The 20,589-nt window shown below is 61.8% G+C and overlaps 2 protein-coding genes across 2 annotated transcripts; one reads left to right on the forward strand and one right to left on the reverse strand.

Annotated features, from left to right (window-relative positions):
* The first annotated feature begins 246 nt into the window (after positions 1–246).
* Positions 247–1,880, forward strand: KCNA10 (potassium voltage-gated channel subfamily A member 10). The gene has a single exon (XM_059673302.1). The coding sequence runs from the start codon at positions 336–338 to the stop codon at positions 1,875–1,877; it is 1,542 nt and encodes a 513-aa protein (XP_059529285.1). The 5' UTR covers positions 247–335; the 3' UTR covers positions 1,878–1,880.
* A 9,129-nt stretch (positions 1,881–11,009) lies between these two features.
* On the reverse strand, positions 11,010–20,589 carry LOC132221363 (chymosin-like). Its single transcript, XM_059675630.1, has 9 exons — positions 20,439–20,589; positions 18,467–18,614; positions 17,308–17,425; positions 16,241–16,359; positions 15,130–15,329; positions 13,925–14,038; positions 13,077–13,221; positions 12,010–12,108; positions 11,010–11,277 (listed from the first exon to the last, which is right to left on the reverse strand). Exons 1-9 carry the CDS (start codon positions 20,498–20,500, stop codon positions 11,140–11,142), a joined length of 1,143 nt encoding a protein of 380 aa, XP_059531613.1. The 5' UTR covers positions 20,501–20,589; the 3' UTR covers positions 11,010–11,139.

The following is a 20,589-nucleotide window of genomic DNA, read 5'->3' on the forward strand; positions in this document are numbered from 1 at the left end:
CCCTTTGTCTGGAGAAAGTTGTCCTTTCTCGGCCCGGCTCCTTCTCCCCGATGTCATCTAGTTATTAGTGGGTGCAGACTCGGGGTGCAAACCGATCTCAAGGGAAGAATGTTGCCAAAACCACCAGGAGGTTCCTCCCCCAGCTGAGCATAAATCATCCCTTAGTCCAACGACCTGCCTTCCATTGAGGACCCAGGGCCAGCCGTCCTGTCCTCACTCCCCGCCCGCCCCCCCCCTCCTCGCCCTCGCTCTCACCTGACGCGCCTCTTCTCCCCGCAGCTCCCCGCAGGCCGGGAAGACCGAGGGTCTCCACTCCGCTCCCCGCCTCCCCTAGGATGGATGGATGCGGCTGGAAGGAAATGGAGGTGGCTCTGGTCAATTTCGATAACTCGGACGAAATCCAGGAACAGCCCGGCTACGACCCAGACCTGAACCCCACCAGCGCCCCCAAAGGCCGGCCTGGGGCCAGCGCCTTCTCCAGCTGGAAGCTGCTCCTCGGCGACAGCGGCAGCCAGGAGACGGCCTTCTGCCGGCTCCCCGGAGACTACCCGGACCCCCCGGGGCCGGAGCCCGCGGTCCTGAACGAAGGGAACCAGCGGGTGATCATCAACATCGCGGGGCTGCGGTTCGAGACCCAGCTCCGCACCCTCACGCAGTTCCCGGAGACGCTCCTGGGCGACCGGGAGAAGCGGGTGCGCTTCTTCGACTCCATGAGGAACGAGTATTTCTTCGACAGGAACCGGCCCAGCTTCGATGGGATCCTGTACTACTACCAGTCCGGCGGGAAGGTGCGGCGCCCGGCCAACGTCCCCGTCGACGTCTTCGCCGACGAGATCGCCTTCTACGAGCTGGGCAGCGAGGCCATGGACGAGTTCCGGGCGGACGAGGGCTACATCAAAGACCCCGAGACGCAGCTCCCCACCAACGACTTCCACCGGCAGTTCTGGCTCCTGTTCGAGTACCCCGAGAGCTCCATGGCCGCCCGCGGCGTGGCCACCGTGTCCGTGCTGGTGGTGATCTTGTCCATCACCATCTTCTGCATGGAGACGCTCCCTGAGTTCCGAGAGGACCGGGAGCTGAAGCTGGTGAGGGACCCCGGCCTCAACGTCAGCAGGCCGGTGCTCTCCCCGTCCATGTTCACCGACCCCTTCTTCATGGTGGAGTCCACCTGCATCGTGTGGTTCACCTTCGAGCTGGTGCTCCGGTTCGTGGTCTGCCCCAGCAAGGCCGGCTTCTTCCGCAACATCATGAACATCATCGACATCGTCTCCATCATCCCCTACTTCGCGACCGTCATCACCGAGCTGGTCCAGGAGACGGAGCCCAGCGCCGAGCAGAACATGTCCCTGGCCACCCTGCGCGTCATCCGGCTGGTGCGGGTCTTCCGCATCTTCAAGCTCTCCCGCCACTCCAAGGGGCTGCAGATCCTGGGCCAGACGCTGAAGGCGTCCATGCAGGAGCTGGGGCTGCTCATCTTCTTCCTCTTCATCGGCGTCATCCTCTTCTCCAGCGCCGTCTACTTCGCCGAGGTGGACGAGCCGGAGTCCCATTTCTCCAGCATCCCCGACGGCTTCTGGTGGGCCGTGGTCACCATGACGACCGTGGGCTACGGCGACATGTGCCCGACCACCGCCGGGGGCAAGATTGTGGGCATCCTGTGCGCCATCGCAGGCGTCCTGACCATCGCGCTCCCGGTGCCCGTCATCGTCTCCAACTTCAACTACTTCTACCACCGGGAGACGCAGAAGGAGGAGCGGCAGAAGAACATGCCAAAGGAGATCGACAAGATCGCCCCCAGCGTGGACGCCAGGACGGGCAGCGCCGACTCGCTCAGCAAGACCAACGGCGGCTGCTCCGCCGAGCAGGCCCTGGAGTGAGCTGTGCCCTGGAGTGAGCTGTGCCCGGCTTCCTGGCCGCGGGTCCCTCTGGCTCTGTCTCTGTCTCTCTCTCCTCCTTCCCCTGCCTCTTCCGCTCTGTTTTCCCAAAGAGCAAACGTCCCTTCGCGGCCAGCAGGCCACCTTGGACTGCGAGCTGTTTCAATAAACTCGTTCTGCTGCTGCTGTTTTCTCCGCTGGTTCTTCTCCACCGACCACACGAGAAACGGGATTTCCCTCTCTCCTGGGAGGGGCCCTGCAGGTCCTGCGACTCACCTGTGGTTCCCAGACCAGCGGCCATCTCATCTCCGTCAGCAGCTGGCCTCCTGCTGGCGCGGCCCAGCCCGCGCTCTGCTCTGGGCACAGTCCCCTCCCACGACTTGCTCAGAGGCCCTCTGAGGAGGCACAGCTGGTGCGGGAAGGTATGAGGCAGGCGCTTCCGGTGGCAGAAACCCAACTCAGGCAGAAGTGAGAGAGAGAGAGAGAGAGAGAGAGAGAGAGAGAGAGAGAGAGAGAGAGAGAACTGTACCTGCTCACCGACTGAGATGCAGGGAACCGGCTGTAGCCCCGAGTGCGTCACCGTCAGAGCTCTCGTCCCGTCTGTTCATCGCCTCCCTCTGCTGGGGGCTTCGTGCCCTTGAGGCGGGCATTCTCCCAGGGGCAGGGGGCATGGCAGTCCCAGGCCACAGCGTGTCTCCATCGAACCAAGGAATAATAAATAAATAAATAAATAAACAAACAAACAAACAAACAAACATATACATACATACACACACACACACACACACACACACACACACAATCACCTTCCTACCTAATTAGTATCTGTAATTCCTCGCAAACATGTTAGGTCCAGAAGCAGGGATTTTCTGTCTGGTCTCCGCTGTGTCCCCAGGGCCTGTCCAGCACACAGCAGGGACCAGGAACTAGGTGGTGCCTTGATGAACTGTCCCTTCAAGCCCTCCCTCCAATGACCCTAAAGAGACCAAACTTAGCCACTCTGCGGGCTGGTAGGTTTCATTCTCCCACCCCCACTCTCCCCCAAACTCCAGGCCATAGGCTGCGGCTGGCCACTCCTTAGTGGGGGTATGAGTGCAGGGACCCTGGAAGGCGCTGCAGGGGTTGGGGGGGGGGGGCTGGGTGCAGCATGGAAGGGGCATGGGGAGGCCGGGCCCAGAGCCCTGCAGGCCCCCAGCTCCCTCCCCTCTGGGGGCTGCTCTGCCTGGTGGAGGCTTGGAGGGGGCAGGAGAGCCCGACCCCTGGCCTCTCTGAGCCCCCATTTGGAAGGTCTCTCAGGAGGGGGTGTCTCAGACCCCCTCACAGGCCTTCCAGGGGAACCCCTGAGCCCTTCTCCACAGCATCCAGAAGCCCTGCCTCCGGGGGCAGCGTAGACGGCTCCCCTGGAGCCCAGACCCTGCCCCGACCCCACGCACTGACCAGCCGCCCCGTCCCCCCACCCCCCTGCTCAGCAGCCACCTGCTCCCAGGAAGTCCTGCTCTGGCCACCTGCACCCCAGCTGCTGAGGACCAAGGCCCCACCCTCTACCCCTGTCCCCTCCATATTAGGTCCTGGGGGGGCACAGGGGACACCCAGGCCCCCCCCCCCGCAGCTGCCCAGCCCCTAGAAAATAAAGCGCACCCACCCCGTGCAGGGAAGCGCCCCAGCGGCTCTTTGAAGTGAGGAAGAAAGCCGTGGGGGTCTCCCCAGAGACCACGGTGTCGCCCAGGGCAGATCTTAGAGACGGAGGCCGCCGGCTTCAATCGCAGGGATGAAAGGCGCTGGGGTGGCCGGCCCGGGAGGCGGGTAACAGGAAGATCAGACACATCCTGTGATTGCTTCTCAGGGGAGGCAGAGGTAGAAAGCCGCCTGCGAAATGTCACCGGATAATGAATGCTGCTTCCCTCGTCTCCGAGGTGCCTGTCAGGCGCCTGGGGAGGGAATGACAGCGAAGCTCATTAGGAGTTTCGAGCGGATCTGCTTTCTCCTCCGAGCCACAGGGGCCCCGGCTGAGGCCCCTCCTTCCCACCAGCACCCTCACGGTCTGTCTGTCGCTAACAAATAATCCGGGCGAGTGTGATAGAAAAAAATACGTGGGACGGAAATAACAACACCAAGCCCCCAGGGTGGTGGTGGGAATTCAATCAGGTAACGGAGGCAATTCCTTAGCAAAAGGTAACACGCGGCGGACAGGTGGACACAGCAGGATGGAGACAGACGAGGCCCAGGATAAGGGCTCGCCCCCAGGGGTCACCCTTCAGGGGCCACGCTGGGCCCTGTAACGTCATCATCCCCGCCCAGTGTCCAGTCCGCTGCAAAACAGCGCAACAAACGAAGGAAGAGAAGAGGAAGGGAGAGAAATGGAGATGACACAACAAACGGGTTGTGTCCCCTGAAAATGGATTCGAACCGGCAGCATCCAGCACAAAATGAAAGGCTTTTCTAGGCAGGAGGGAGCGGAACCAGGAGGTTCTACCGGCAAAACACGCGGGTTGGATATGGCAAAGTGACTTTCCTTCGGGGATGGCTCGGGTCTCTCACGCAGGGCTCCAACCAGAGCCGATCAGCGGCTCCTGACCCACTGGTTTAAGATTCCATTTCTGGGAGAGCCACAGCTGTAACTAAGTCCCAGTTTGGTGACCGACGCGGGGCTTGGCTTAAGTGACTCCATCCTGGGCCTGTCTTGTTTCTAACAGCACCGCTGGACTAAGGAGACAGTCAGAGCTGCCAAACGCTCAAGGGCAAGCCCTAGGGATGGTGCCTCTCCCCCATCCGGTCTCCAGTTCGGGCCTGGAGCCCTGCGGAGCTCGGTGGCAGCCAGCCTCCAGCCAGCCCGCAGCCACTCCCCTCCCTGGCCAGCCCCATCCCATCGCAGCTCTCGGCTGCCCTCTGGCTTCAGCTCTCTGAACTTCCAGCGAACCCTGCCGGGACCCTGGGGCCACCTCTTGGGGGGGGGGGGAGACCCTGCAGGTTGTCCGGAGGCTGGGACGACCTGGGGGCTTGTCTGGAGCAGCGGAGTCAGGGGAGCTAGTCCCAGGCCGGCCCCAGGGAAGGACAGGCACCCACGAGGCAGCCACGTGGGGACCACCTGACGGGGAGGTTTCCAGGTGCCCGGCTGCTTCCCTTCCCCACCCCCACCCCCTTCAGATCCCTGTCCTGCGTCGGAGGATCGGAAACACAGGCTGCACAGGGACCGCACCTTCCGGACTGAAAACTGGGGTTCTCGCTGTGCAAGAGACAGTCTGGCAGCGGCGCTTGGATTCAGAACGAGCTGCTTGTTTAGGACACTGCAGTCAAAGGAGAGGGTCATGCGGCAGGGCGCGTAAAACCTAACACCGCCCCCCCCCCCCCCAATAAATCTCACAGCGCCCAGGTCCTTTTGTCCCTTGAGGTCCAACCAGGCCCAGAATGCGCTGTTTCTGAGCAGACCTGGGCAGCTTTAGGCCTGGGGAGGGACTACCTCTCAGCGCTAGAAGGGGAAGGCGTGATGGGCGGAAGGACGGTGTGGGGCTGACAGGCAGTGGGGAGAAAGGGCGCCCCTCCTAAGACTATGTTATGTGCCTCCAAAAGCCATGTGTTGAAGCCTTAATCTCCACTGTGACTGGCTTCGGAGCCAGGGTCTGTAAAGAGGCAACTAAGGTTAAACGAGGTCATAAAGGTGGGGCCCTAATCCCATAGGGCCAATGTCCTTAAGAGGAGGAGACACCAGGGAGGTGCGGGCACAGAGGAGGCAGATGAGGACACAGAGAGGGCGGCTGTCGGCAAGCCGAGGAGAGAGGCCTCGGGAGAAACCAACCCTGCCAACACCCTGATCTTGGACTTCCAGCCTCCAGACCGAGAGGAATAAGTTGTGTTGCCTATAGCAACCATAGGTGGTGTCTGCTTATGGCAGCCTGAACTGCTGAACACACCACGGGAGACGAGGAGGAAGGCTCAGACATCAGGGTGGTCTGAGGAGAGAGGGTCCCAGCGACCTTTGCCAGGGAGCACCCCCTGGGCAGTAGAACGCCCAGCCTCTCTACTCAGGTCTAAATAAGTCCTTGGCATCCAGGCCAAGTCCATAGCACAAATGCCACCAAGAAACTAAGATATCTGCATGGAACCTTCTGCACCGGCCTGTCAATCAATCCATTCATCTGCCTCGCAGGCCAAGCCAATGATTTCTGAAGTTCCCCAGATCCCAGTCCATTCAATCGATCCATTCATCTGCCTCGCAGGCCCAAGCCAATGGTTTCTGAAGTTCCCCAGATCCCAGTCTATTCTCTCCCTCTCTGGCCTGGTCTCCCTGGAAACATGTGGACTCGGGAAAGTCCTTGGAGATGCCCTACTGTTTGTACGTTATGCCAACTCGCCAGGGCGACGGGCCAGGTACTGGAGCTCTGGCCCAAGCTCCCCTCCAGGTTGGAGCCACCTGCCTCCCTCTCTCAGAAGCTGAGGCCCAGACACTGGCCGCCAGGGGGGCTCAGGGAGCCCCAGGGACACCGCCTGGGCACCTGAACAGCCAGTCTGCCCATAAACCCCTTCATTGCTTAGGATGACTCTCTCTGGATCAGAAATGCCCCCCAGGGAGCGGATATGGGGACAGCTAAGATTTGGGGTGCCCGGCTGGACATCCCAGGCCACAGTTCAGAGCTGCAGGGGGTGTGGCTGGCCCCCACCCAGGACACTCCTGGGCACAGGAGGCACCTGTCTCCAGAGGCTCCTTGTTCCCTCTCACAAGCCCTAAAAATAAAGCTCCCAGGACGCAGTTATTCTGGTCTCAGCGCTGAGCGCGGCCCCGGGAAAGGAAGGGGCTCTCGGGTTTCTCGGGTTTCGCGGCTGGGCCAGAGGAGAGGCAAGGACAAAAGGCGGGGGAGGCTCAGCACCTGCGGATGGGATGGAGCTTCGGCGCTGGCACTGAGGAAACCAAGGCTGCCAGCCCAGAGGAGGTGGCCGGGCCGTGCGCAGTCCCTGAAAAGGGGGCACAATTCCACCAGCCAGAATGGGGAGACGGCTTCAACCCTGAAACTGCAGGGAGTGCGTAATGCACCAGATCCTGGCTGCCCTCCAAGCTCCCCGGAGCTGTCACCCCTTGGGGTGAAGGGCCGTGCCACCGACTCCAGGGGCTGATGCTACCCCCACGCCCCTCGGGCACACACAGCAGGCACATCCTTGCCGGGCCAGCTCTAGTCCAAGATGCACATCTGGTATCACGGATGATCCAGAAAGATCCGAGAGGGCGGGCACCAGAGAACAAAGACTGAGAAAGAAAAAGCTACCCAGCGCGACGTCCACTGATTGCAGGGTCTCAGGACAGGGACCAGGCCTGTCTGTGCCTCCTGCATTGTGCCTTGTGCATAGGAGGCACTTAGTAAACCCTATTGTTTGCATGGCCATTGCCCTGGGAACCGGGGGTGGGGAGGAGGAGTGGGAACGTTGCAGGATATAAAACAAGGTGTACAAAGCGGGCGTTTGAGATTTCACCACTAGAGGGCGCTCCAGGACAGGCGCTGACACCTGGCCGCCCCCGCCCTGATTTGGAGCTTAGAGGGGACAGTTCACGGTTTGTTTATTCAGGCAAGTCCGTCTACTGAACAATTAATTATTCTGCGTCAAACACTGTGTGCTGGGCAGGATACAAAATGATGTTGATGTGACTCCTGCCCTCCGCGAGGGGATCATCTCATTAGAAAAAGGGCGGCATAAACAAAAACAAACATATCCATGTTTGCTTGCTGGTCACTTCTATTTACGGAGGGTGGATTCATCTGCACACACTGTACCCATCATGCCTGTCTCTCCTCATATCCGCACGCCTTACCGCTCATGGCTTTGAGCCTTCCCTTCCCATCTCAGCATCCTTTTCCCGTGACACTTAAAACCATGTGCTACACCAACAGTTTACACACTTATCATCTCCATTGTCTGCGTCCCCGCAGCGCTCCCTGGGGGGGGGGGGGGGGGGCGGAGGGACCCTCTGCTGTGCCCTCTGATGGACACAGTACATGGAACAGTGCTTCCACAGTAGGTACAAAAAACACCCTTTTAAATAAGACCAGTGGCGATTCTAATTAGCCCCAAGTACACCCAGTGGCCAGGAGCCAGCCAGCATCCTCCTGCGGTGGGAGGGGTCTTCTCGGAGGAGGTGACCCATCTGCTGGTTCTGAAGGGGGAAGAGCAGTTCCCAGGTGGGAGACAGTGGAAAGGAGCCTCAGGCAAAGGGAACAGCATGAGCAGGTGCTCAGAGGACAGGACAGACCAGATGTCCCTCAGCAGGGAGGTGCTGCATGTCCTGGCTATTTGGGGCCCCCAACCATGACCAGGGCTACTGGGCAGTAGCCAGCCTCGTCCCTCTGCCTGCCCCGGGCTGCCCCTCGGCCCACGGCCCCTCTGCCTGCTGCCGCTCTCCACCTGCCTTGTCGGGGTCCAGGGCTCGCCGACCTGGGCAACCTCTCTCGCTCGCTCGGCTCTATTCTCCTTCCAACAAGAAACAAACCACACAGCTCAGAAAACAATCCATCATCCTGTCACAACATTTCCATTTCAAAGGTCTCCTTCCTCAGCGTCTCTCCGGCCAAATGCTTCCTCTCATTAAAGAGGCACCAGCAGGAGAAATGAGTGACAGGGAAGGGAGAGGAGGTGGAAATGGGGCTGTGGACCTGGGCTCTGCCACCATCTGGGCAGGGAGGGTGCTGGCGGGCAGGCACTGGTGGGATACCATGTGTCTGCGTGTGTCTGTGTGTTTCTCTGTGTACATGTATGTTATGTGTCTGTGTACTTTTGTGTATATGCATATGTGCCATGTGTCATGTGCATGTATCGTGTATTGTGTGTGTCTCTGTGCTTTGTGTATGTATATATGATATGTATTGTGTGCATGTGTATGTATTGTATGTTGTGTGTATGTCTCTGTGTCTGTGTGTACTCATGTCTTTGTGAACTCATGTTTCTCAGTGCTCATGATTCATGCCAGTCAAGCAGAGATCTGCCTGCTCAGATCACAGAGCCTAAGCCCCCCCTTCTCTCCCCCACTTGCCTGGCTCCCTCCACATGCCGGGAGCCTCCTGGGTACCGAGGGTTCCGGGGAGAGACGGGTGCTGCCTGTCGGGCACTGGAGCAGAGTCCAGCCTGTAAGTGACTGCAGCCGGCCACATGCTGAACAGTCAGGACGAGAAGATGGGAGGGGGCGGGGCTGGTCACCTCAGAGGATGCTCAGCTGGCTGGCAGGGAGGGGGGAGGGGGGAGGAGCCGCTCCAGGCCACAGGGAGCGGGCAGGCACACTGGGCCAAGGGCAGGGCATGAGCCAGGCCTCGCACCAGCCCTGCCGGTGCTGGGAGCGGCCGTGGCAGCAGCTGCACTTCAGCAAATGCCCAGGGTGGGCTGGTGAGCGTGACCAGGAGGCTCCCAGCTGCCCTCTCCCTGCCCGGCCGGACCCCAGGTAGGAAGTCAGCCCAGCCCTGCAGGGCCCTCCCAGCTCCCCCTGCCCCCTGGCTGCCCCTCCTCATAAGCGAACAGCACATGTGCTGGCGGGTCCTCCCGTCCTCCCCTCGCAGAGCCATGCGGCTCGGCCACCTGCTCTCCCTTCGGTCCCCCCACAGTGCCCGGAGCCCTCCCCGGGGCAGCAAAGGATCGGGAGCACCCCGTGAGGAAGCAAGCAGGGGGCTCCCCAGGCCTCACTGAGCGCCTCCCTCCCTCCCTCCCTCCCTCCCTCCCTCCTCCAACGACACTCAGTGAGGGAGGCAGCACCCAAGACATGGAGCTGAGAGCAGCACAGAGCCCGCGGGGAGACCGGCGAGGGGACATGCTGGGTACCGAGGCCAGGCTGGGGGCAGTGGGCACACAGGGCACCCCCAGCCTGGTCAGCAGCATCCGGCAGAGGCCGGGCCGAGGGGCAGAAGGACAGTGAGACGTCCGAGGGGGTGGGTGTGGAGAGCATCCGGGAGCACCCCCTCGGCAGACAGGAGAACCCCCTGGCCGACGGGGCTGCCCACGGCCTCTACCCAGGAGGGAGCCGCCTCCGGTGGTCGCTGCCCTCCCAGGACTGGGGCGGCACCAGGCCCGGGGGGCGGGGGGCTGTGGGGCCCTTTGGTCCAAGCTCCTGGTGGTTCATGGAAGTCGTCATATTTAGACTTTCCACATTACCTCCAGTTGCGCTGGGATGTTTAAAATACAGTGTGTTAAGCATAAATCATTGAAACATAGCACCTTTTCTGTGTGAGTCTGTTTGGCACTTTTTTTAAAGTGACAAGAACCCTAAAAATAATGGCGGTGGCCCAGTTCTGTCTCGTTGTTGGCGGACGGACAGCGTGGGTCTTAGATAAGAAAGGCGAGGCTGAGGGGCGTCGCCAACACCAGGACTGCCTCCTGGGCACCGGGCTCTCCTCCCTGACCCTGGAGGGCTCGACACCCAGGCCCGTCCTCCTGCAGCCTCTGCCACCCCAGCTCCTCAGCTCCCCTGACCACAGCCTGAGCGCCCCCTCCTCCAGGGACACACACACACACACACACACACACACACACACGCTCTATGCGGTGCCAGGGGCGGACCTACGGCTCTGGCTGAGCCTGCGTCTGCCTCACCTGCCCTCGGTGAGCAGGGCGATGGGGCCAGGACGAGGGGGAGGGACGCAGTGGTGACAGGAGCCCGGTCCATTGCGCTGCCCCCTGTTGGGGAAGCGAGGGGCCTTTCCCATGGGGCAAGGGGCCACTCCCCGGCACCAGTGGGTCAGGTTTGGAGTCAAACTGAGGTTGGTGTTCTGGCCTGTGGTTCTCCCCCAAGGTCACGGCGACCTCAGCACCCACAGACCTTCCCAGACGCCCTCTGCCTGTGCCCCTATCTCTCCTCCTAGAGTCAGCGGGGCCGCCTCTTCACAGACCCAGAATCTTTCTCCATCTGGTCAGGGTCCTCCGCTCAGCCCCACAGCCCAACCCCAGCTCCCCGGTGCCGGCGTCGCCCTGCGACGGTCTCCCCTCTGTGCCCTCTCCCCAGCAAGGAGACCAGCAAGGCAAGATTTGACCGGAGTGGCCATTCACCCGTGACAGTCTCCCATCCGCAGGGTCCCCAGCCCTCTCCCCCCTGTGGCCCAGCTCTGCCCGACACCCCACGTGACAGCCACACCCATGACAGTGCAGGACGTCGGGCCCAAAGAGCCAGGCTTTGCAGAGAAGTGGTATTTATTGAGAGCCATCTGCCCAGAAACACGACCCACGGGTGTGCAGGCATGCATGTGCGTGTGCATGTGTGTGCAGGCATGCATGCGTCGGGGCAGTGCGGCTCACGTCAGGCGCGCTAGACGGCCTTGGCCAGCCCCACGCGGTTGTTGGCCCTGTCGAAGACGCTGTAGTACTCGCGGATGAAGACATCCCCCAGGATCCACTGCTCGGAGCTGTCGTCGCCCTGGAAGCCACTGGAGCAGAAGCCGGAGTCCTGGGAGAGGCGAGACTGAGGTGACGCGGGGCCCAGCCAGCCGCGGGCCCCAGCGCGGCCACTCCCTCCCGTGCCCTCCCCCGTGGCTCTCAGCTATTACTTCCTTCCGTCCCTGAAATCGCCTGCCAGGGCAGGCAAACAAGTATGAGATTCATCTCACTCAACAGGTGAAGAAACTGATGCTCAAAATATATAAAAGGGGCGTGATCCAAGGTCAGCTGGTGGGGCCCCCTCACCCCACTCCTCACTTCCTCTCCAGCCCCCCGTCTTCCAACTCTCGTGACCTCCTGCCCTGACGACCTGCCAGAGCAGCCTGGGGACCCGAGGCCTTGCTAGCTGGGGTGCTTAGGATTAGGGCAAACCCAATCACTGGGAACCCCAGGCGATCTAAGAACCTCCCAGACAGATGAGGCCCCTGGGCTGAGGAGCTCGAGCAGTGGACAGAGGCTCCCACGGGGTCTATGGCCCTGCCTCCCCCTCCCTCAAACCCAGGCCCCTGCCCTCCCCACCTGCCCCGTTTCTCCCAGGACGAGGCTGCAGCAGCCACAGACGCGGCCCAGGGACCACAGCGCCCCCCTCAGGAGGGCCAGCGGGTCTAAGCACACGTCCTGCATTCTCCATCTGGGCCCCCCATTACCACCAACTTGGCTGACCCTCCAGGAGGGCGGAGGGCCCTGGTGAGCCTGGGGCTCCCCCTCACCGCCCCCCCAACCCCCACCCCGAGACGCATACCTGGCTGGTGTAGGCGGAGGCGGGCAGCGGGTACTTTTTGCCGTTGATCTCAAAGACCACATTGGGCATGCTGCTCAGGCTCCCGCAGTTGATCTCAAACTGGAAAACCAACGAAACAGGCTCACAGACACAGAGAAGCCGACGGTTGCCCGAGGGGCGGGGCGGGGGCGGGTGGGAAAGGTGAAAGGGGACGGAGAGGTGCAAACTCCAGTCGTGAGAGAAGTGAGTCATGGGTGCCACATACAGCAGAGAAAATAGTCATATCAGCGCTGTGTACGGAGACAGACGGTCATGCCCTGGGTGTGGCGGTCGCTGTGTAAGCACAGAAATGTCAAGTCCCTGTGCTGTGCGCCTGGAACTAACATCAGATTGGATCACAGTATCAACTGTGCTGTAGTGAGTCACTTAAAATTACGTTTTTAAAAAGGCCAGAGAGGAGTCCTCTGAAAAGGGCGATGGGTGAACCCGGCCCGTGTGGCCCTCTCGGTTGGTTGAGCGTCAGCCCTTGAACCAGGAGGTCACTGGTGCCGACTCCCATCAGGGCACAGGCCCGGGTTGTGGGCTCGATCCCCAGTAGGGGGCGTGCAGGAGGCAGCTGATGGATGTTTCTCTCTCATCAAAGTTTCTATCTCTCTCTCCCTAACTCTCTCCGAAATCAATAAAAAAACATTTTTTGGAAAATGTCCTCAGGTGATTGACAAAAAAAATTTTTTTAAGGGCGATGGGTGTAACCAGAAGCAGCTGACCCAGTCCCAGGCTGAGACCCCTTCCTGGGAACTGAGTCACGTGGTGGGGAGGGCCTGCTTTCTCAGCACACCCTGGGGAGGCTCAGGCTGGGGGGACAGGTCAGCCTGGGGGCACAGGAGGTCAGGCTGGGGGGAAGGTCAGGCTGGGGGCACAGGAGGTCAGGCTGGGGGCACAGGAGGTCAGGCTGGGGGCACAGGAGGCCACCGGGAAGGCCTCCCGGGAAACCATGACATCTGTGGTCCCCACCATTTCCCTTTGCCATCCCTCCCGTGCACCAAGGGGTCCCCTCAGGCGGCCTGGGGGGGCAGGCCTGGCCTCACCATGCCGTACTGGTCCGCTGTGGCCCCGATGGCCTTCTGGATGCTCAGGATGTCGCTGCTGGGCCCGACCAGCATGGAGGTGCCCGTGTCCAGGATGGCCTGGCAGCCGCCGTCACAGGCCACCACCACGCCGTCGACCGTGACCCTGCAGAGGGAGACAGGACGGCCTTGCTGCGCCTCCCTCCCGGGTGCCCCTGGCTTCCCCCCCAACCCCCAAGTGCCCTTCCCTGGGACCCCTTCTTGGACTCCCCACAACTTCCTGAGCTCAGAGAAAAGACCCCAAACCATGTTCTCCCAACTCAGTGGCTAAATCAAGGCCACCCCGCCTTCTGTGGGACAAGAACTGCAACAAACAGCAAAGTCACGTGCACGCGGGTGGATGTGCTGGAATGTACTTCGCTCGTTGCCTGGAGACCGAGGTTCCCCCCCCCCCCCACCCCGCTGTTGACTTGCTGCACGTCTCCAGCAAGTTACCCAACCTTCCTGCACTCGGGCTGCCCATCCACGAAATGGGTATATTAATGACCCCTTCCTGACTTCCTAGGGATGGTTATGAGGTCCAAACCGGCTGCTAGAAAAGCATAAAGCGAGGGAACTCAGGGCACCCGCCTCGCTGGGTGTCAGTGAGATGAAAGGAGGCAGCCCACTCGGCCAGTGCCCCGCAGGGAGTAAGCGCTCAGGCGACGCCCCGTCTCATTCATAAAGCAGAGGCGAGGCCGTGACTGTCAAGGCCGTGGGCCTGGGAGTCTCATTCAGACCCTGGTGTGATGGTCTCCTGGGCGGCTGGCCCCGGGCCCCACGGCCCCGCCCTGGAGGGAGCCTCTGGCCGGGCACGGCCGCTCACCCACCTGTCCACGGTGAACTGCCAGTACTCCTGCACGGTGACGGGCACCCAGTGCAGCCGGCCGGTGTAGTAGGACGGGTCGATGGCGCCCAGCGTGAGCATGCTCCCGGGGCCGTTCCTGAAACCAAGGACAGGCATGCTGCTGCAGCCGGCTGTGGGAGGGGACCCCCGGGAGCAAGCCGCCCCCAGGCCACAGGCTGCCGGGCTCTGCGCCGACCACCCTCGCTGTTCCCAGCGGCCGCCCTGTGCCCCCCGCTCCCCCTCCCCCAAGGCTGAGAGTAGGAGAGAGGGCTGTGCACAAGGCCCCACACCTTTGGATTAAACCTGCCACCTCCGCCAGCCCCCTCTGTTCCCCTGGGCTCTGTCCACGGCCAGGAGACACGGGCACACTAGTGCCACCCGCTGTCCCCGTCCCTGCCCTCGTCTAGCTCCTCCACCTCCGGGCCCTGAAACGCACTGTCCCTCTGTGTCACCTCCGGCCCCTCCACACCCTCCCTTAGGCCGGCTTCCCTGTTATTATTCAGCTTAATACACGCAGACCTCCCAGTCAGTGCCTGTCCCCACCTGTCATCATCATATGTGTGTGTCTGCTTCCCCGATAAAAGTTAACTCCCAGGCTGCCTTGTTTGCTGATCCCGCCCCATCTGCTGGCACAGCCCCTGCGCACAGTAGGACCCACTACATCTATTGAGTGAATAGGTGAATGAGTGAGTGAGTGAGTGAATGAATGAATGAATGAATGAATGAACCAATGCACCCCTTGCCTGACTTCCCCTGACACCAGCCTTCCCCCTGCCCCTCTGTCCAGCTGAGCTGCCCATCACTAAAGTCCAGAGTCACCAGCTCCCGGGGTGAGCGTCCCTCCCGCCTCAGTTTCCCAAATTGCGCAAGGAGAAGGTAGGACCCCTTTGGAGCCTGCTCTAAAGTCTGTGAATCTCGGTGACGTCAACAAAGGATTGCGGAGGCCAAAGAAGTGAGAGCCCCGTGTAGAGGTCGGGTCAGGCTTGCTTTTTAAATGGCAGAACTAAAGGTCCAATTTCCGCCCCTGGACTCTGGTTCCCCCCCTGACCGTGTTGGGGCCTTCGGACGAGAGGTTGGATGTGCCTGGATGCGGTGACTCCCCTTGAGTGGCAGCGCCCCGTGGGGTGGCCTGACCCTTGGCCACAAACCTTGCCAGGCTGGGAGCCGGCGGGCGGGCACCGTGCCTACCTGCTCATGTAAACGGAGAACAGGTCTTGGGCCACCAGGTGCCTCTTCATCATGTTGTCGAACACGGGCACCGAGTACTCGGAGGCCAGGGACGGGTAGGCCAGCCCCAGGATCCCATCGAACTGGGAATAGGTGAAGACGTCCCCAGGCTCTTTGGTGCTCAGGCCCACTGTCTGCTGTCTGTCCACGATGTCAGAGACCTGCAGGAGAGGAGAGCGACCTCCACCGGGGCCCTCGGCCAGGGGCAGCCCGGCCCGCCACCCCTGCTAGCCGGCCCTTGGCCAGAGGCAGCTCGGCCCGCCACCCCAGCTAGCCGGCCCTCGGCCAGGGGCAGCCCGGCCCGCCACCCCAGCTAGCCGGCCCTTGGCCAGGGGCAGCCCGGCCCGCCACCCCAGCTAGCCAACCTGGCTCTGCTGAGCAGTTACATGAGCTTCAAGAGAAACAGCCCCTCTCCCGGTTCTGTGCTGCGGTTTTGAGGGGACTGGCTCAGTGGGTAGGGGAGGAAGGACAGAGCGGACACGGCAGAGGGTACAGACAGCAGGGCTCATGGTGCAGAAGTTGGGGGCTGAACCCAAAAAAGGGGGTGGGAGGAGGGATGCCCAAGCCCCCTGCCGCCTGCAGACCCCATGTCTCAGCTGCACCTGAGTGCCCCCCCGGGAACATGGATGGACCGGAAGGACACAGACGCAGTTTGCATCTGGAAGAGCCAGATGGTGTCCCTGCCCGCTTCGCCTGTGAAAGACCTCACGTGCCCGGTGGCCTGGGACATGCCTCTCCCAGCCTCAACCTCCTCATTTTCATGGACCGATGGCGCCTGCACCTCAGGCCACATGACCCTAATGCTGGGCATCTACCAGCACTCGCCCCCTCGGTGTCGATCACTCCGTGACCCTCCCAAGGGCTAACTGCCAAGTAGCCTATTAACCTGCCTGCGTCCCTGACAAGCCGACACGAGACACGGCCCCGCCTCCTCTGAGCCACCTCAGGGCTCCTGCTCCCTCGCTGTCCCCAGGGGCCGTCCTCCCCACCCTCGGCACCAGGGGGTGGCGGCCGCCAGAGCAGGTGTCTGGGCAGGAAGCAGGTGGGGTAGGAAGGTGGCGGGCCCACTCACAATGACTGTGTCGGTGCCCAGGACGCCCTCCATGCTGCCCGTGCCGTACTGAATGCTCAGAGGCTCGCCCAGGTCCTGGAAGGTGGAGGACTTGGCCGGGTCGAAGCGGTGGTGGTTCTCTGGAACACAGAGCCGGGTCAGAGGGGCCCTGGGTCTCCTCGCCCTCGCCAGCGCCCGCGGGCCTGATGAGCAGCCCGTTCTCTCTTGAGCCCCGAGTTCGACAAACAAATGAGCCTCGCCCGGCCAGCCGGCTCAGGAGAGGACATGAGCATCGTCCTGCCAACCAGGAGGTCGCCGTTCGATTCCTGTCAGGGCACCTGCCGGGGTTGTGGGCTCGATCCCCAGCAGGGGGCGTGCAGGAGGCAGCTGGCCAATGATTCTCTCTCATCATTGATGTTTCTATCTCTCTCTCCCTCTCCCTTCCTCTCTGAAATCAATAAAAATCTATTTAAAAAAGAAAAAGAAAATTATCCTTGGCTGCTGGACCCACCTCTCTGAGCCCAGGGCTACCTGTGTGGCTTCCAAACAAAAATAAGAGAAAAAAACCGCCTCCCCTGCGGCCGCCGGACGTGGCGCTTCCATCAGCTTTGTTTGCAACCGCAGGCCAGTCTCTCTCCTTCCCTGAATCTGTTTCTTCGTCTGGCAAATGGGGTGAAAAGAGCACAAACTGCCCAGGACTGTTGGGAAATAGATGAGATATCCGATGTGTTTTCTCATCACTGAGAGGCCCTCTCTCTCCATTCGGCCGGCACCCCCTGGCCTGACGTCGCCCATTACACAGGAAGGAAAACTGAGGTCCCAGGAGAGGACGCAGCTGGCCTTGGCTTCCGGTGGAGGCAAAACAAAAACTCACACTCCCCCACCTCCAGCTGCGGTTTTAGACGTCAGCCCCGAGATGCACACACCTTCCGGTCAGTGGCCATTTGCAGGGGCTGAGCGCAGACCCGGGACAGGGGAGGCTGGGGGTGTCAACGCCAGCCTCCTACGCCTCACATAGCCCGCTGGCCAGCTGCCCACCGCAGGCAGCGGCCCGGGTTCAGGAGGGGGTGGGGCGGGAGGTCACTCACGGCAGGCATTGCTCTTGCAGTAGACGGAGGGCACCCAGAGGTCCGAGGAGCCGGTGTCGAACACCACGGTGAATTCCTGGGGCGGGGTCCCGATGGAGATCTTCCCGAAGTACTGACACTGCGAGCAAAACACAGGCTCAGCGTGCGGGGGAGGGGACAGCATGCAGGGAGGGGACAGCATGCAGGGAGGGGGACGTGGGCATGGAGCCTGTTCAGTTTCGTGGGCCCCGTGCTTTCTGCCCCGAGACCGGGAAACTGAGGGGAAAGGAACAGGAGGCTCCCTGGGGAAGGAGGGGGAGGGGTCTCCAGCCCCCACGCTGGGCACCCACCCCCACCATGAGCCCTGCTGGCCTCAGCCCCAGCAGCAGACATTGGATTAAAGTTTAAGTCCTGCCTGGGAGGGACACCGGGCCACCCAGCCGGGAGCAGGGGCAGAGAGGTGGCCCCAGCTCAGGAGAGACCCCAGGTGCCACCATGCGGCCCCTGCCACACCTCCTTGCCACAGGCCAGGACTAGAGCCGGCGGGCGTGAGGATGACCTCAGTACGGAAAGGAGACAGAAGAATAGATACAGAGGCAGAGCTGCCTCAAACAGATTGTCAAACTGCAGCGGGAAGGCCGGGGAGGGTTGGGGGGCAGGAGGTAGGGGGGTAAGAGATCAACTAAAGGACTTGTATGCATGCATATAAGCATAACCAATGGACATAAGACACTGGGGGATAGGGGAGGCTAGGGGACTGTCTAGGGCGGGGGGATAAAATGGACACATTTGTAATACTTTAAGCAATAATAAAAAAAAAAAAAAGGGCTGGGAGTTTCCTGCCGAGAGTGGCAGGTGAGAGGGAGTCGGGCTCCAGGAAGGCATCGGGCCCAGGTCCCTCCTACCACCAGCTGCCCATCCCCGCGGAGCCCCCGTGAGGCAGGGCCCCCTGGTCCCGGAATGAGGGGATGAGGCTGGACCGGGGCAGACAACGGGCCCCGAGGGCTGCTGTCTCTAGGATGCTTGTCATTCGGAGCCCAGCGCTGCGAGGCTGACCCAGGGCCAGGGATGCGGCCTCCACGTCCTGAGGGACTCACGATTCCTCCAACAGGGGAGGGGGAGGTGGGTGAGGGTGGAGGTGGGTGTCCGTGGCACCCTGTGGGCGTGGAGAGCCACTCACGTCCAGGTAGTTGAAGAGGGGCTCGCTGGCCACCTTCCCGGCCTGGTACTTGCCGCTGGCGGTGTACTGGTGTGTCCTCAGGAAGTCCTCCAGGAGCCCGCGCTCCCGCAGGGCCTTCCGGATGGACTTGCCCTTGTGCAGAGGGATCCTGAGGAGGCGGGAGGGGGGTGAGGAGGGCGCGCCTCCCCAGGGCTGCCCCGCCTCCAACACCTGCCCAACCCCAACCCCAACACTCCCCCACCCCTTCTCATAACCCAAAGTAAAGACTATATTTTACATCCATTTTCTAGTTCTTTCTCTTTGTAATGCTGGGGGAGACTCAACAGGTGTAATTTATAACCAGCTAATGAGCTCCGCCACTCTGAGGTTTGAGACTAAGCAGGTGATCATCCGTCCCCAAAGTCTTTGTGCACCTACTATGTGCCGGGCACTCACAGGGCCAGGGGCACGTCATGCACAGGGCGCAGTCTCTACCGCAGGAGCCACTGGGGGGCTAGTAAATGCCAGGACAACCCCCGCCTGCGCTCGGCTCCCCGAGGCCCCTAAGCTGGTGGAGATGCCTCAGAGGTTCCCGCCCAGAGCGTGGTCCCCAGGGAGCGCCTGACAGGCCGCAGGCGCGGGGGATGGCGGCAGGTCCACAGGAAGAGAACCAAGAGGGCAACCGCAGGAGCGGCTCTCGGCACCTGGTGGCTCCCAGATTCCCTGGCGCTCCGGCTCCTCCTCTGCAAACGGGCCGAGTCCTTCCCGCCCAGCCCGCTCCCCGCCCTGCCTCGGACCAGGACCAGCTGGGGCTCAACCCCTCGGGGAGTCCCCCGCCCCTCCCGGCTCCGAGAGCCCGTGGTCCTCCCGTGGGGCTGACGGAGAACCGCTGGAGACTGCGGTGCGACCGCCTTTGAGGATAATAAAATGCGGCACCTTTAAGACCCGGAAAGAAAGTGGTTTCTGAGTGTCGTTCCGTCCCACGGATGCTGCGTGGGACAGCCCCGCCTGCGAATTAGTGCCTCCTCTGGTGCCCCCCCCCGCCCTCAGGGGTGGCTTCAGCCGGGACCTGCTGACCAATGAAAAGCTCTCGAGATGACCCCCAGCCTTTGTCTCTCAGGAGAGAAGAGGACTTAAGCCTAAAGGAAGGAGTGCAGCCGTTTCCGGGGTCCCGAGTCCAGGCCCCCAAAGCTCCCTGCTCGCTCGGCTCCGGCTCCCCCACAGCAGCTGCCGGGGGTGCCACCTACCCAGCTGCCCCGTCCCAGCACAGGGCCCCCGAGAGCCTCCCTCAAAGGGACCTGGAACCTGGAAACCGCAGACAGTGTGATGTCAACAGCTCACGTCCACCTGGGACCACGTCCTGGCTCCTCCCTTCTACCCACGTGGCCTCGGGCAGCTCGGAGACCCTCCCTGAACAACAGTTTCTCCATCGGTCAGATGCAAACATGAACATCGACCCGTGAGGGTCCATGCGAGTCTACGGGAAACCTCGCAGCAGGCAGCCCAATAAACGCCATTTATGATTTTGGAAGGGGAACCGGGAACGTCCCCCCCACGGGGCCTATGACATCAGAGAACGTGGTTTTGTTTAGCAAATGCGTGCATAGCTCTTACTGAGCGCCAGGCACTGGCCAAAGCCTTTGGCAATACTGAGTCCTCTGCTCCTCCCTGACCCCAGGAGACGGAGACCCCGTCTCTTGCTTTGACACGGGTGAGGACACTGGGCACAGAGCTAAGTCCACGCTGACGCCGGGACCGAAGCGCCGGTCTGGTGAAGAAGTCCTGCCCTAGCGTCCCTGACCGCCACGCCCTGGAGTGGCGCCCTCAGAGGAGAAGGTCCCAACGTGCAATAGTGAGGCTGACGGGGGGACTCTCCTGGGAACCTGCCCATTGCCTCCAAAGACCCCCCCCCCCGCCTGCCCCCCAGGGACCGACGGCTGGCAGACCAGGGAGAGAGCCACCCCGAGCGGCCCCGTGAGGCGCTGACACCCACCTGGTGATCCCAATGCCTTGGCACAGCGCGAGGGCTGCCAGTAGCACCACGAAGCTCCTCATGCTGGGCGTCGGGCTGGTCGCTGCTGCCGGTGCCCAGGGCCCAGCCTTTATAGCGGCTGCGAGGTGCCCTCTGGCTGCGCGCCCAGGCC

The sequence above is a fragment of the Myotis daubentonii genome, chromosome 18 (assembly GCF_963259705.1).
Source record: "Myotis daubentonii chromosome 18, mMyoDau2.1, whole genome shotgun sequence".
NCBI classification, from domain to species: domain Eukaryota; kingdom Metazoa; phylum Chordata; class Mammalia; order Chiroptera; family Vespertilionidae; genus Myotis; species Myotis daubentonii.

Bases quoted from the DNA above. Each gene is read 5' to 3' on its own strand.
- LOC132221363 (XM_059675630.1), bottom strand. From the start codon at position 20,500: ATGAGGAGCTTCGTGGTGCTACTGGCAGCCCTCGCGCTGTGCCAAGGC. The intron at 14,039-15,129 runs GTAGGCACGGTG...CCTTGGTTTCAG, and splicing joins TTCTCCGTTTACATGAGCAG to GAACGGCCCCGGGAGCATGC. The intron at 11,278-12,009 runs GTATGCGTCTCG...CGCCTCTCCCAG, and splicing joins CCTCCGCCTACACCAGCCAG to GACTCCGGCTTCTGCTCCAG.
- KCNA10 (XM_059673302.1), top strand. From the start codon at position 336: ATGGATGGATGCGGCTGGAAGGAAATGGAGGTGGCTCTGGTCAATTTC.